The sequence below is a fragment of the Pan troglodytes genome, chromosome 1 (assembly GCF_028858775.2).
Source record: "Pan troglodytes isolate AG18354 chromosome 1, NHGRI_mPanTro3-v2.0_pri, whole genome shotgun sequence".
NCBI lineage: Eukaryota > Metazoa > Chordata > Mammalia > Primates > Hominidae > Pan > Pan troglodytes.
In genome coordinates this window covers 28,586,644-28,602,157 of record NC_072398.2, presented here as the reverse complement: position 1 = coordinate 28,602,157, position 15,514 = coordinate 28,586,644, and the positions used below count along the sequence as shown (strand labels likewise).

General features: G+C 39.4%; 1 protein-coding gene across 8 annotated transcripts in view; it reads left to right on the top strand.

The window, feature by feature from the left end:
- The first annotated feature begins 9,755 nt into the window (after nucleotides 1-9,755).
- The window catches only part of MARK1 (microtubule affinity regulating kinase 1), a 136,037-nt gene continuing 130,278 nt past the window's right edge, over nucleotides 9,756-15,514 (top strand). For 4 of the 8 annotated variants that reach the window (XM_016939088.4, XM_016939077.4, XM_016939080.4 and 1 more), the window contains exon 1: nucleotides 9,756-10,516. In XM_016939088.4, the coding sequence (XP_016794577.3) occupies nucleotides 10,466-10,516 (51 nt within the window). In that variant the 5' untranslated portion in view covers nucleotides 9,756-10,465. The remainder of the gene's footprint in view (nucleotides 10,517-15,514) is intronic. The other 4 variants (XM_063791688.1, XM_063791696.1, XM_016939098.4 and 1 more) reach the window with 4 other exon arrangements.

Genomic DNA, 15,514 nt, shown 5'->3' with positions numbered 1-15,514 from the left:
GATTGTTCTGATGAATGTAAGCAAATTGAAGAGCTCTGGAAAGAATGTATCCTTCTAGATTCCATTAAGAATATTCATGATTCATAGGAGCAGGTCAAAATATCATTAAGGGGAGTTTGGAAGAAGCTGGTTTTAGTTCTCATGGATGAATTTAGGGGTTCAAGACTTCAGTGGAGAAAGTAACTGCAGATGTGGGGTAAATAACAAGAAAACTAGAATTAGAAGTGGAGCCTGAAGATATGACTGAATTACTACAACCTCATCATAAAAGCTGAAGGCATAAGGAGTTGCTTCTTATGGATAAGCAAAGAAAGTGGTTTCTTAGATGAAATCTACTCCTGGTGAAGATGCTATGAATGTTGCTGAACTGACAACAGTGGATTTAGAATATTACACACACACAGTTGATAAAGCAGCAGCAGGATTTGAGAGGATTGACTCTAATTTTTAAAGTCCTACTGTGGGTAAAATGCTATCAAACAGGATCATCTGTTAAAGAGAAGTCTTTTGTGAAAGGAAGAGTCAACGAATGTGGCAAAGTTCATTGTTATCTTATTTTAAGAAATTGCCACAGCCACCCCAGTCTTCAGCAACCACTACCATGATCAGTCAGCGCCATCAACATGGAGGCAAAACCCTCCACCAGCAAAAAGAGTACAACTTGCTGAAGGCTCCAATTACAAGTTGCTGAAGAATCTGGTGGTATTATTTTTTTTTTTAGTAACAAAGTATTTTTAAGTTAAGTACCTTATTTGTTTATTCATAATGTTATTGAACACTTAATAGATAAGTATAGTGTAAAGATAACTTTAATATATACCGGGAGACCAAAAAATTTGTGTAACTTGCTTTATTGTGATACTTGCTTTATTGCAGTGGTCTGGAACTGAATCTGCAATATCTCTGAAGTATGTCTGTAGTCCACAAGCTCTCTCCCAACCATCAACATGGCAAAATTTCTCTCCACTTCGGCATATAGGTGCCTTTCCCTCTTACCAGTCCCTCCAATACATACTCTCTAGGCTGTACGTTACATAGTTTTATTATTTCTTTCCTATTTCTAGTTTGCTGTTTGTCTTAATTCTAATCTGATTTCATCCATATAAAAACATCAGGCAAGCTACACAATGCAGTTTGTCCTGAATCCTGCCTTTATGGCCAGACCTGATTTTATTTCACATTTATAGCAGAATAAGTTCACAACATTTATTCATATATTTTTATGTCCTTAACACTCCCCTCCATGTCTCTGTTGCACTAATGTTCTCATACTCAGAAGACTACAGTGGTTTTTAAAAGTAAAAACAAAAAGAAAAGGGAGATATGGATGTGGGAGTCAGCAATCATTATGCAGGTGCCTGTGACCCAGAAATGAATGAAAAGAGGCCTGGGTTCAGGGCTGGAGGGCCTGGATTTCCAGATCCATTTGTCATGGAATATATGCTACAAGACAAACCTTTTTACCTTTTGTGCCTTGGTTTCTTCTTTGGGGAATGGACTAAGAACACTTGCTGGTTTATAAGAATTTTAGGCTGAATTACTGGAGATGATGTAAGCAGAAGACTTTAGAAAACCCACATAAACTTTAGCTCTTAATAAAGACGATGATGATATACATTGATGTTTCTGTATGAAGCCTTTTCTTTATCTTCCTTTGCCGCTAGTGCCCTTTGGACAGTTACCAATTAACACTGTATTTTGTTCTTTAACTTTTCATGTTACTCTATTAAGACTGCATGTTCCTCAACTGCATGCACCATATGACCACCTGTAGAAATGATTGTAAAATAATTAGTACATATCCTAAAATAGTTACTTTTCAAGATTTTATGCTTGAAAAGAGGCTGTCATCATTCATTGTTTTAAATGCTCCTTTGAGGAATGATCCAGTTTGATGAACATAAGAAAATACTGTTGTTTTTACTATTACATTTCTGTTGTTTGATCAAATGTGGGATTATCCAATTTAATTATCCATGCAGTTCATCAAAGTTGTTTCCAAACAGATACTTCATTAAAAATAAGTCATCAAAAGACAAAGATTTACCACCCCTGAGAATATACAAAACATCAAACTACAGGTTCCAGAGCTCTTGCAAAATAAATTCATAAAGTGTACCATCACATCATTGTATTAAATATATACTTCCTCAGAGTGACTACTTTGAAAGCTCAGCTCAAGTTTTGCATACAACTCTTGTTGTATTTATGTAAAAATTTTGGGAGGCTGAGGTGGGTGGATCACGAGGTCGGGAGATCAAGAACATCCTGGCCAATATGGTGAAACCCCGTCTCTACTAAAAATACAAAAATTAGCTGGCTGTGGTGGTGCATGCCTGTAATCCCAGCTACCGGGGAGGCTGAGGCAGGAGAATCGCTTGAACCTGGGAGGCAGAGACTGCAGTGAGCACAGATTGCACCACTGCACTCCAGCTTGGAGACAGAGCGAGACTCCATCTCAAAAAATATATATATATATTAATTGCAACATGTTAGCATCATACCTCATACCTACTACCTCTTAGAATAGAACAGAACTCATAGTACATGCTCAACAGTATGCAATTGATTGTGGCTTATTGTTAAGAGTTTGATATGACAGAAGTAGATAACAAAAGAACGGTTAAAAATATTACAAATGAAATATACTTTTTCATATGTAAACAAACCTGGATTCTAGCCATAGTAATCTTCTGAGATGCATATTCCATGATTGTAATGTTTTTAAAAGGACACATTTATAACTTTAGAAATTTAGATGCTTGTTTTAGTGTTAGAAAAGGAAGATATTAGTAAATAGTGGAAAAAGTTAATATGGGAGTCTTGGCAATTGAGTTCTTAAGCAATGGATGGCAAGTGCCCAATGGGTGACTATAGAGGGTCAATTTGGAAAGATTAAGGACACTTAACCTGGGTTCTTCGCTTATGAGTGGTAATATACTAAAATCATCTGAAAGAAATCCAGGATCTGAAAACATATGCTCAAATTCAGACAGATGATTAAATCTACTATTCATTCATCTGCTTAATTGAGCAACTCCCATATGCTAGGCACTGTGCTAGGCATTAGAGACACAGTATTGGACTGAACATTCACAATTGCTTTATTTTAGTCATTATTATAAGAGCTATTAAAGAAAAGTAGAATATACTACTAAAGTAATAGGGAGATTGGTTTTTATGGAATGGACAGGGAAGAGTATTCCAAAACTGTTTATTTATCTGAAAAAAAAGTACTGCTAAAACAGTTATAATAAAGCTGTTTCTACTATTACAGAGTTATAAAGTTTACACATCAACTTTGATGAGCTGCATTGATAATTAAATTGGATAATCTCACATTTGATTAAATGGTTTCAGTCTGCTGAAAGGCTTTTGCTTAGGTTATAATGTAGACTCCTATTTACTATATGATTTTTTGCTGAACTACAAAAATATTATTTAGCACTAACAGAAATAGAAAACTATCAGTTATTGAAGATAAAGCAGTTCATAATGTTGAAATGTAGTAAGTGTACTGGTGTCAATATAATAAAGCTGGCATAATATTACGAAATGTAGATCAAATATAAGTCACCTGCTCAGGAAGGCATCTTTATTATGGTTTTCAAGTACCTAAGCTAGTTGTGGAACCAGTTGAAGCTGTTTATACAAAAGCTTATTGGAGAAATGCCAAAATATTAAGGCAGAAAGCAAATTATAATTGGATTGGAGAATAGATCTAGCTGCTGTAATTCATTAATTTTTTTAGAAAAGTTAAACCTGGGTGCTTGTGTTTGTTACAAGAGTAATATAATCAAGACATAACAAAATGTTATTTGGGAGTCTCTGGTTTTGAACTGTCTAGACACTGAAAGTACCTATAAAAATGTGAACTTCATGTGGGTGGGGATTTTTGTCTATTTCGTCTACTGCTGTTTCTGAAGAGCTTAGAATAGTCCCTTACATTAACAGAGCTATATATTTTTAAATTAATGAATGAATGAAAAGCAAAGTGAAAAATGGTGTATTTATGTACAAAAGGAAGAAATCAACAAAATGTTAAGTGATGTCACATTTAACATAGAAAAAATAATTTGAAGGCATTGAATAAATTGAGTTTATAAAAAGAACCTACAAAAATAACATTTTTATATTAATAAGGTAAGTATAAAGACATGAGGGAACAATTCACTTAGTGTGTCATCTAGGAAATCAAATACTCAAATTGCAAGCCTGTTTAAAAGGGCATTGAACTACATTATGTGTAATTTGTAGTCACAAATGCCAAGTAAAAGACAACCAAACTCCTACTTTAGGGAGGCTACCATAAGACTTTCAAGAGATTGTTTTGCTTTCTATGTGACTTTACAAAACTACAGTATGGAAGGTACAATAATGTGGGTATATCTATACTGATACATTTATGAACTCATATGCAACCATTGTTCCTTTGAGATAACGCTATGAATGTTGATTTTCACCTGCACTTTTCCAGCATTGCTAAAGACCAGTGCATAACTCACTGCAATAGTAACTTCCATGTGTCTTGTTCTTTGTTTTGCTGTGCCAATTTGCACTGCCAAGTGACACTGTGGCGCTCAGTCTGCTGAAAGGCTTTCACTTAGGAAGAGTCACCCAATTTCTGATGACTGTTCCCTGGGGTTGACCGCCAGCTCTATTGCCTCTAGCACTTCATTGTCGTGTCATTCCATTTTTAATTTTTCGACCTACTTTTGAAGTGTTTCCTCCTGACCAAGTACAGTACACCTTGGTTTATGCAGATACTCATTTAAAAGACTTATTGAAATATCAATGATCAGCAATTCCTATGTATGGATAAAAATGAATAATTACAGTAAAATCACAGAGCAGTAAAATTAGTGGCACTATGGTAATCTGTAGGAGACAGAACAGAGTCACTTTGCTACCCAGTCAATAACATTTACTGGGAAGATACTTTGCATATTATGTAAACTCTTATATCCCCCAGTTGTAGACTTTAATTATCCTCCTATATTTTCAATTCTCCTATATTTTCAATGATGCTTCTTAGAAATTTAAAAGAATGTGAAAGTTCAGGAGAACATACAAGTCAATAAAAGTCATTTAGGAAATTGGGCATCTACTAATTGCTAAGCACTGTGCTAGGTTCTAGGCAAAAATAAATAAGACATATTCCCTTCCTTTTCCTAGTGCACAGGTGGATAGGGGACCAGCCAGGTACACAGTGCAAGGAGAGCAACAGTAGAGGTATGTCCAAGGTACAGAGGTAGTGCACAGGGAGTGATTAATTAACTGTGGGTGTGGGGAGAAATAGCGGTGTCAGGATAGGTTTCTAAAGGAAGGTTTTTAAAGATCAACTCTGAGGCCATCAGGCAGAAAAGAGGAGAGGACATTCCAGGAAGACAGAACAGATGACACAAATGCACAGAGGAGTCAAGAAATATGGTGTGTTCGGGGAATTCCAAGCAAACCAACATCGCGGAACCTACAGTGCTTGTGGGAAACAGAAGAGTAAACAACTCTTGGAGGTTATGTTTGTGAGGTGTGGAGTGGCATAACCAAAAAAAGCATTGAGCTGACCCTTGCTGGGTCTGACAGTTTATGTATATGCTGATGGCTATGAAGACAAGTATAAGTTAAATTATCACAAGGACTTTTCAGTCCTTCTATGACAATATATACAATGTAAAAGGCAACAGCTTTAAGCAGTTTTAAAAATACGATATATCGTTTCTTTTGAGGATCTTGTCCATTTCAGTGATTCTATATTTTAAGTAGTGAATGTTGACACAATAAAAATTCACCTTGCCAGACAGGCAGGCAATCAGGACCCAGTTTATTTGTGACAAGGACTGATTATTCTTTCCTGATGGACATTAACCTTGTTTCTCTTTAGCTGAGACTGCTCTTTGTTACCTTACTGAACTGTCTATCCTGTAGTTTTCCTGTGTGGCTAAATGAAAGATTGTAAATAGCCTTGTAGTACCTAAAACAAAGTACTCAAATAATTATTGACTGGCCAAGTCTATCAGACATTGGATACATCTAAAGCACATGATATAAAGACGTGCAGTTTTAAGAGTTTACTATTAATCTGCTGAATCTGTCACATTTGATAAATTCTTTGTTTACAAATGACTGCAAGCTGGTAATGCTCATTTGTATGAATTCAACTTGTTTCCCACTTCGTTCTTTAAAAAGAATGCTGTAAGACTGACTGCCGCTAACTATTAGGTGAAGAATATTCCCCTAGAACAGCACAGCATGGCATGTGGTAGAATGGTGCCCAACAAGCATTTATTGGGTGCCACTCTACCACAGAATGAATTATTAATAGCTTATAATCAAGGCCTTCGATTCTTAAGCAACTAAGCCTTTTTATTCTCAGCTTTGACCATATGGAGAAGTACTGTCCAACAGAGAGATAATGTAATGTAAACCACATATGAAAGTTTATATTTTTTAGGATCAGCATTTGAAAAAGTAAAAAAGAAACAGTTGAAAATGATTTAATAATATATTTTATTTAACCTAATATATTAAAATATTGGCATTTCAATATGAAATGGTTATAATATTTATAAAGAGACATCTTACTCTCTTTTTTTCCCTACTATTTGAAAATGTGGTGTGCATTTTATATTTATAGCACATCCCAATTCAGGTAATACATTTCCATCAGAAATACTTGATCGGTATATAGATTTCAGAAAATTTACAGTTGAAAAAGTAGATTCATATACTTAACATACTTTCAAACATAACACAGTTTTTCAGTCACTGAATCAAATCGGTTTTTAAGTGTAAATTATTTGAAATTGAGTCAAATTAAAAATTCAAGCAACATGTCAAGAGCTCAGTAGTCACATGTAACTGGTACTGGACCCGGTAGTTCTAAAAAATTCTACTCCATAGGGCTGATGGTAGGCAATGCTCTTTTCCCACTTTTCACTGTAGGTTTAGCACCTTTTAGATCTTTATTTCCCTTTTGTTTTGTCAGTACTTCAATTTTCTTCCGAAACTTTCATTACCCTAACACATTAAGTTAGGAACCTGTGAATTGAACATGCCACATTTGGTTAATAACCCAAAAGAAAATTACTCAAAGCCTTAAAATATTCCCTTTGTCATTTCTCCATAGTCACAGACACAGAAGCTATATATAGTAACACAAAAAAATTTTGCTCATGAGCATTTTCATTTCTAAGGACTAGGGTTAAACAGTATTGACTCCATCACAATAATGCCTCATGTCATTTTTTTTTTCCTCTTCCATGTTTAAGGATCTACTAATGCCATTTTAAGGGGAGAAGAGCTCATATAGGGACAGACAGTATTTCCTTTTGAAAAACATAGTGACTTTTTTTTTTTAACCTGGGCAAAGTGCATTTTCACTTAGTTTTCAGTACATACCAAGCTTAAAATTGTTAGGTATTAATAAGGATTATTTGAATGGCATTTTCTTTTGAATAGAGTTGTTCTTCCAAAAAAACCATTTGGTTAGCTAGAATTATGGATTCGAGCTACCTAGTAATGACTCTCTTTGAATGTAGTTTCACTGTTAGAAGTGTTCTTTGGGGATTGACTTAAACAATAAATATCCCTTCCTATTATTATGTGATATTCCGTAAATTTCAATATGTGAAATAGTGAGCATTGTGTAGCAAATACAGCTAAGGGATTTGTCCATGGCTTTTAACATACACTTTAAAATCTGTGGAAGCCACTGTGCCAGAATCTGGGGCTCTCCTTTAAGCTCTGTCTCGAATTAGCCATTATATCTTATGGGGTGAACCTATGGTTTTTGTGACTGGTGCAAGATTGAACAGCACCACATATTTCAGTTATCTTCTTCTGTATCTTATTAACCTGGTGCATCTGTGATCTTGAACAAGTTAACTTAGTGGAATTTTGTAAAATGGAAATAAATACGCCTGTCAGGGTCACCACGATTATAAAGATAGAAAAATATGTGAGTATACTTTAAAGAGCAAAATACAAACTACCAGCTGAAGGAATGATTCATATTCCAATGGGGCTGAACGCCTTTTCACAGCTACTTGTTTATTGCTAGGTTAACTCAGGTACTATTGCAACACTAGGTACCCTTGTGTGGCTGCAGCAGTCAGTGATGCCGCTGACACTGTGGTGGCAGCCCCTACAGGCAGCCGTCGCAATAGTTAACCAGAAAATAACCAGAAAAATACAGGATTATGTCCTTGCAACTTCAATACATCTTGGTGATTCAGGATTTTCTGCAGAGGGCATGTAAATGCTTGACATTCTCAGTAACACATCATAGTTCAGGAGGCAGCATTGCAGTTCCGCTGCCTAAATTCTGTTTGAGAAGTGGTGATGACCACCAAAGGGATCTTGTTTTTTTTTTTTTTTCATTTGCTTTGTGAAATTGGTAAGTGGTTACAAGAGAAAATGCTAAAGAAATAAGTACATAGATGGTGTTCTAGAAGTGAATATAGACTGAGTGAGAATTGCTTCTTTCCTCAAAGGATTTTTGTGTTTGCTATTTTCAGGTCTTTTGGACCCATGCTTCAAGGGTCAAGTGTTAACTTTTCAGAAACAATCTTTAATGAGTCAGGATAAAAACCATCTGGTTCAGGGATTCTTCTTTCAAATGGAGGAAATTCAGAAGAGACGAGAAATTTCCCACCATTATAAGAATTCCATTGGAGGCATACTGAAGCAGCTCAGAAAATCAATGTATCCGCTCCTATCTTTCATTCCTTTTGTCTTCCTGCCCATCCATGAAAGGAAGTGAAAAAGAAATGTTGCAAAGAAGAATAGAGAGACGATAAGGTTTTCGTTCTACAGGCTGAATGTGCAAAATGTAAGCTCTCAAATGAGATTAAAAAAAATGCAGCCTTGCTTATAAAAGGCGAATGGGTCCTGGACAATGCACTACAGACGCGGGTGCCTACAGGATGTCTTGAGGCAGGTGGGTGGAAGTGTGAGGAAGCCACCTGGAAGAGGGAGGACAGGGCCCAAATCAGACACAGCTCTCCATCCTCCCTAAACAGGCTCGCCTAAGTGACACTTCCTTGTGTCCCAGGAAGTGACGATCAGCCAGTGTAGATGTTGTGACTCGCGGGTCTCACCCACTCCGAGGGTGCTGCAGGGCGCCCAGAGCGAGACGTCTTCCGCCGGCCCCATTCCCGAAGAGGCCGCGCCGTCGGGGGCTGAGACCCACTTGTACTGAGTCTCCAGCCGCCCCCCTAGGCTGCTGGCGCTTCTAGGGGCTTCTGTGCTTTTTGCCAAACTCTGAGGGTGACCCTGAACCTAACGGCTCCCTAGAGAAGGAGACTGACAGAGGGCTCAGGCGACGACAGGGATTGAGAAAGCGTGGAAACGGGGGAGGAGGAGTAGAATTTAAGAATGGTAAAAGTCCCGAGGTAGGAGAAAAGGAGGGGTAGGATCCAGGGTAGGATTGAATCCAATTCTTCTCCAATGAAACGGACAAACAAACAAACAAACAAAAACAGAAAGAAAGAAAAAGAAAAAAAAAAGCCACTGATTCACATCAGCTCTCTCTCACCCTCAACCCGGCAAAAACCAAACACGAATAAAAATAAAACCACCAGAGGCTCTTAGACGACCGTAAACTCTGCGGGTGGGGCACGAAACAAAAATAAACACAGGGACAGGCGGGCAAGAGAGCGCGGGAGGAGGAGGAGGAGAAAAAGGAGGAGGAGGAGGAGGAGGCGGCCCCGCATCCCTAATGAGGGAATGAATGGAGAGGCCCCCTCGGCTGGCGCCCGCCCACCCGGCGGCGGCCGCCAAGTGCCTCTGGGCGCTGCGTGCCGCGCCCGCTGCTCCGCGCGCAGCCGGCTCGGGCCGCTCCTCCTGACTGAGGCGCGGCGGCGGCGGTGGCTGTGACCGCGCGGACCGAGCCGAGACATTCGCGCCGGGGGATCGGGCGCCGCCGCCGCTGGGCCCCGGGCGCGTGGATGCGGCTGGGTCGGGCGGCGCCGCACACCTGAGGCGGAGAACGGGGCGCGGCGCGGGCGACGCTGTCAGGGCCGCGGTTCCTGACGCCCAGGCGCTCGCCAGGACGCGCCAGGCAGTGATTTGAGGCACCGGGTTCACCTTCACCCATGGTCCGGAGAGCCTAGCGGGGCTCGCCGCCGCCTCCCGGCTCCCCTTCCACGCCTCCCACCCCTCGGCGCCGCATCCTGCCAGCCTCGCCGCCCCGCCAGCGCCGGGCAACCGCCTCGCCCGAAGCCCTCCCTCGTTACTGTCCGCATACCCCGGCGGCGCCGCCGCGGGAAGCGGCTCCCCCTCCTCTTCCTCCGCGTCCTCTTCCCTCTTTCCCCCGCCGGGGCCGCTTGTTGCACCGCCCCGCGGCCTGCGGGAGCCGCTCGCCCCGGCCTTGTGCTCGCGTCCGCACCCCTTTCCTGTCGCCCCCCGGGGCCCGCACCACAGCCCGGCCGGCGAGACCCCGGCCAGACCCCGCTGCCCGCACAAAATGTCGGCCCGGACGCCATTGCCGACGGTGAACGAGCGGGACACGGAAAATGTGAGTAACCGGAGCCTCCCTCGGGAGCAGTGGGGGCGAGACCCTCCTCTGATCCCCACTTCACCCGCGCTTGGGCCGTCCCCCGTGCCTCGGCGCGGCCACCCGCGGCAGGGTCTCCACCTGGAGCCCGGCATGACCCTCACCCACTGCTCAGCCCTATTCTTCATTCCAACCCCATTTCGCTTGTTTCCCCTCAAGGGTGAGGGTGGGGAACCGTAAGTGGCGCCCTCTCGCTCGGAGGTGGTCCTCCAGGAGCGGATGGGGTGATGGAGGGCAGAGAAGCAGAATGGGATGGCAGAGTGGGCAGTCAGGATTGCTTTATTTCTACCTCTGCATTCTGTGCCCCCACCCGAATGAATGCTTGCTTTACAATAGCAGACGAGCCGGCTACCTCTCACACTCTTGCTTTTCTGGATCTTTCAATCCTTTGCACTCTCCCCTCCTCCCCCCGCATTGCCCCATGACTTTGCTTTTTGTAACATTGTGTCCACATTTTGGGTCATGGGCACCAAAGGGAGAAGGATGGGAATGGAAGTGGAGATGTGTGCGTGTTTGTGTATGAGTTTATACTGCTGTGACACTCTTAGTAGGGATGAGTAGAAGAATTTCACGAACAGCATCTATGGCCCTGGGGTTACAGCAAAATGTTGAAAAGCCACATGAAGCCAAGGGCTTTTTAATCTCTTCCTTAAGTCAGTGATAATGATGCAGGGCAGGTTTTACTTTAAATATCTCTCCTCCTTGGAGTGTCACAAGGTGCACATCTTTAAGGGAGGGATTTTCAGTGTCTTTGATCAGATTGCCCTCTGGAGCTGTTATCAAGATGCAGATGTGCCGGGCTTTTAAACTCTTGAAAAACGAAAAGAACAAGATCCCTTGTATTTCCACCTTCTGAAAAGTACAGTTGTGTGTGTGTGTGCAAGTTCCTTTGTGGGAAGGTTTTCTTGTTTTTGTTTTTGTTTAAAACACTCAAGACCTGTAAATAGGGCTTGGCTGATTTTCCGACTGATTTTAAGGACCTAGAGGGGTACTAAGTTTTGGTCAGCTGTCCAGAGCTCTCTGTCTAGTTATCTCATCAGCCGTCCAGCTTTTGATATACCACTGACTTCATGGGGTTGGTAAAATAAAATAACGAAGCGCTTTGGTGTTCTTAGACAAAAGGCATGAGAGAAAGGATACAAGCTCACTTCTGAGTTGTTGGGGGGGTATAAACAGATGATTTCATCTTAGGAGGGAAGCACAGAAATTTAATATAACTATACAAAGAGAGAAGAAATTCTACTAAGAGACCATTGTTAGAGGACCTGTGAAGATGTTTCAGAGTATGCTTTTGTCTTCCCTAGCGCCGTGCATTTAAAATGGGAAAGATAGTGTAAGGCTGCTGCTATCATAAATTAGAACTTCATTTGCATCATAACTATTTTAGAAAATATAATTGATACATAATTTTGATTGAGAGATCGAACAAGTTCAGAGAAAAAGATGGATATTTTGGTTTAAGTTGGTTTTAAAGCCGAGTTGGCACAGAATTTTTCTAACAGGAACATTAAAAAAATGCCTGTCATTCAAGAGTGTGAATGAAAAGTATGACAGATGATAACCTTTGTTTTTATTAGCAAATTACTGTATGTGTTAACCCAGGAGGAGTGGGAAAATACATTGTTTTTATTTTCTTTTAGATTTTGAATAGTATAGCTTTTCTCATACTTGTATGAATAAGGTACTTCATAAAGACATGAGATATAATTATAGAAATATGCATTAAGGAATAGCACAAAATGCAGCGTCTCATGTAAGAACACACAAAAAAGGATTTTAAAGCTAAGCAATAATAGTATGATAAATTTTGTTGTGAGTACCTTCTGAAAATGATTATGCTGTATAAACTGATTTGCTGTTTCTGAACATGTTATTTCAAAGTCACTTTTATGGTCTTGGGCCTTATTGTGTTGTACATAATGATATCTCCATTTAGCTTACTTTACCCACACCTTATTTTCTCCTAATTGCTGTGGAAAATACCTATTATACGACACCTGTCAATTAATAAGTATGCACTCAGCATGTTCATTTTTTAGGTAAAGGGTTGGGAAGGGGATATAGAAGTAGTGTTTAAGATAAGGTCTCTCCCTGCAAGGAGCTTACAGAAGAGATAATAATCCCAAACAAGTAATGTATGGTAGAAGACATTGTGTAAATAGGGCTAAATTGGTTTATAGGTATTATAGGTGTTTATCAAAGAGGCCACCACTGATGGCTACGAAATCACCATTGGTGACTCTCTTTATTCTCTAGTTGGTAGTAAATGGCATCATCCATTTTTACTTCTCATCGATGAAATAAAGTAACAAACCTGCTTGTTAGCTAATATATTAATGCCAGTATGGCAGCCAAAATGTATTTTTGTTTATAGTCATTTTCAATTACATGACATATTTTTAAAAATAGTTACAAAACTTTTATATTCATATGACTATTAAAGGGTTCTAAGTCCTTTGGTATATCAAGGACACTAACTAAAAACATTTTATTTTCCTTAGAAATTAAAATCAACAAATACAGTAATTTAAAACACCATCTTGATATTTCGTTGTCGTTTGCAGTTAATATAAACATTTCTTTGGTCATCCATATAACGTATTTGGATTTTGTGTCCTTGGGAATATATAATATCTACCCTTCTCAGTGTCACTAATATATATTCAGGATAAATAAAAATCCCAAAAGAGGAATATTATAGCACTGATCTCTTATATACTACTACTATATATAGTAGAATGAGAAAGAATTGCTTTTCTCTAAGAACAGTCTATGTGTACTTTTTCAGGAGTATTTTCTTTGATGAAAGATTTGTGTGTGCCTTGTTAATAGGCCTCAACGGGCTAAATACAACAGGACAACCAATGATTAACTTTTAAGGCAATAAACACTTTGTAGTAAAGTAAAAAAAATGTGTTGCAGATAATAGAATCTATGCAAAATGTGTTTGATTTTAGATTATAAACAGTAAGTCCAGAAAAAGAGTAAAAAAGATTTCTCTTTTTTTCTTTTGGTAGATTTTATTTGGATAATTCCACCATGGATATAGATAATATATTATCATTACTCTTACATGTTTTTTAATGAAACAAGAAAAAAAATTTAGTATTTGGGAAAAACTCCGATTATGCTAATTATTAATGGGTCAAAAATGCTCAGCCTAGCTTTCTGTGATGAAATTTTGATCAGTATGAAGAAAACTCTTTTGACTACTTCTTGGAATGTTTTAAAATTGAATTCAGTTAGACTAAAAAGCCTTTAATAAAAAAAGACTCGATGTTGAGTCTTGTGACATACTGAAATTCATGGCGGTGATTATAATGATTACCTATTGTAACTAAGGTTGCCATCAGTAGTTTGTCTTTTGAGAATCATTGTTAATGGCATGAAGAAGCGAGAGGAAAGCATACCTTTGTCACTACCCTTGGATTTTCTGTGCATCCTTCACATGTCACAGTACGTATCACGTAGCATCTAATTGCCTGACTTTGTCTCCCTTAGTCTGTGTTGCCAGTGCCCAGCACAGTGACTAGTACTAGTATATAAGAAATCAGTGCTGTAGCACCCCCTTTGAATTTTTTCATTTATCATCAAAATATATTGGTGACATTGGTGAGGGTAGACATTACGTATTACAACCTGAGAGGCTGAATGAAGCCTTCAGAGAGAAAATTTAGTGACCTACCCAAGGTTAATAATTCTATCCTTCAAGGTGAATAATGAAAATCTGACACTTTCCACTATTACTGTACTCATGCTGTTACTTCGAGAAAGTGTTTTTTTGTTTTCTTTTGTTTTGTTTGTGTCTTAAAGATTTTAGAAGAGTGGCTCATGCCTCTAATCCCAGCACTTTGTGGGGCCGGGGTGGGAGGATTGCTTGAATCCAGGAATTCGAGACCAGCATGGGCAACATGGAGAAACCCTGTCTCCACTAAAAATACAAAAATAAGCTGGGCATGGTGGTGTGTGCCTGTAGTCATTCACAGCTACTAGAGAGGCTGAGGTGGGAGGGTTGCTTGAGCCGAGGAGATAAAGGCTGCAGTGAGCCAAGATCACACCGCTGCACTCCAGCCCGGGTGACAGAGTGTGAACCCTTTTTTTTAAAAAAAAAAATTAGATTTTAGAAGAGCATATGAAATGGTATAAGATACTTTATTAGAGGAAGAACAGGGTATGCCGTCCCTATCCCTACTTCTGAACCTTTACTGTTTCCTGTGTGGAGTGCCTTGCACTTGTCCCTTTATATCAAATTTACAAATCCTTTATGGCTTGTCTCATTGTTTTAACAAGACTTCTGAAATGATTGCAGCTAATATTGTTGTTTGTTGTAGCTGAACAGTGGTGGATGTATATAGTACACATCAGTGGTCTCTAAAGTGGGTGTGCAGGGCGATACATTGGAAGAAGAAATGTATTTAATGTCTGTCACTTCACTTCTGACCTACATGCTATTACTTTTTTTTTATAAAAATCCAGTTCATATAGAATTAGACACATGATTTTAAAGTTATTATTGTTGTTGTTGTTATTATTTTTCTTCTTCCATCTCATTGTTTCCTTTGGGTGTCATTTTCTCTTTTCCTGATGAATATCTGTGGAAGTTCTTTTGGTGCAGGATTGTTAGTGATGAACTTTTTTAGATCTGAAGACATATTTTGCCCTAATTCTTAAACGATAGCTTTGCTTGGTCTGTAACTCTAGGTTGATAGTTTGATTTCTTTCACCACTCAGAAGGTAGTATTCCATTGTCTATTGATATACATTGTTTCTGTTCAGGAGTCATCTGCTATTTGGTGTGTGATCCTTTCTGTCTGTCTCTATCTTGTGTGGATTCATATGTCTCATCAGTTATGGGAATGTACCAACCATTATGTCTTTGAATGTTACCTTACCTCTGTTCTGCATAGTATTTCTGGCACTCTGGTTAGATGTGCTAAAATTTATCATTCTATCCTTCAT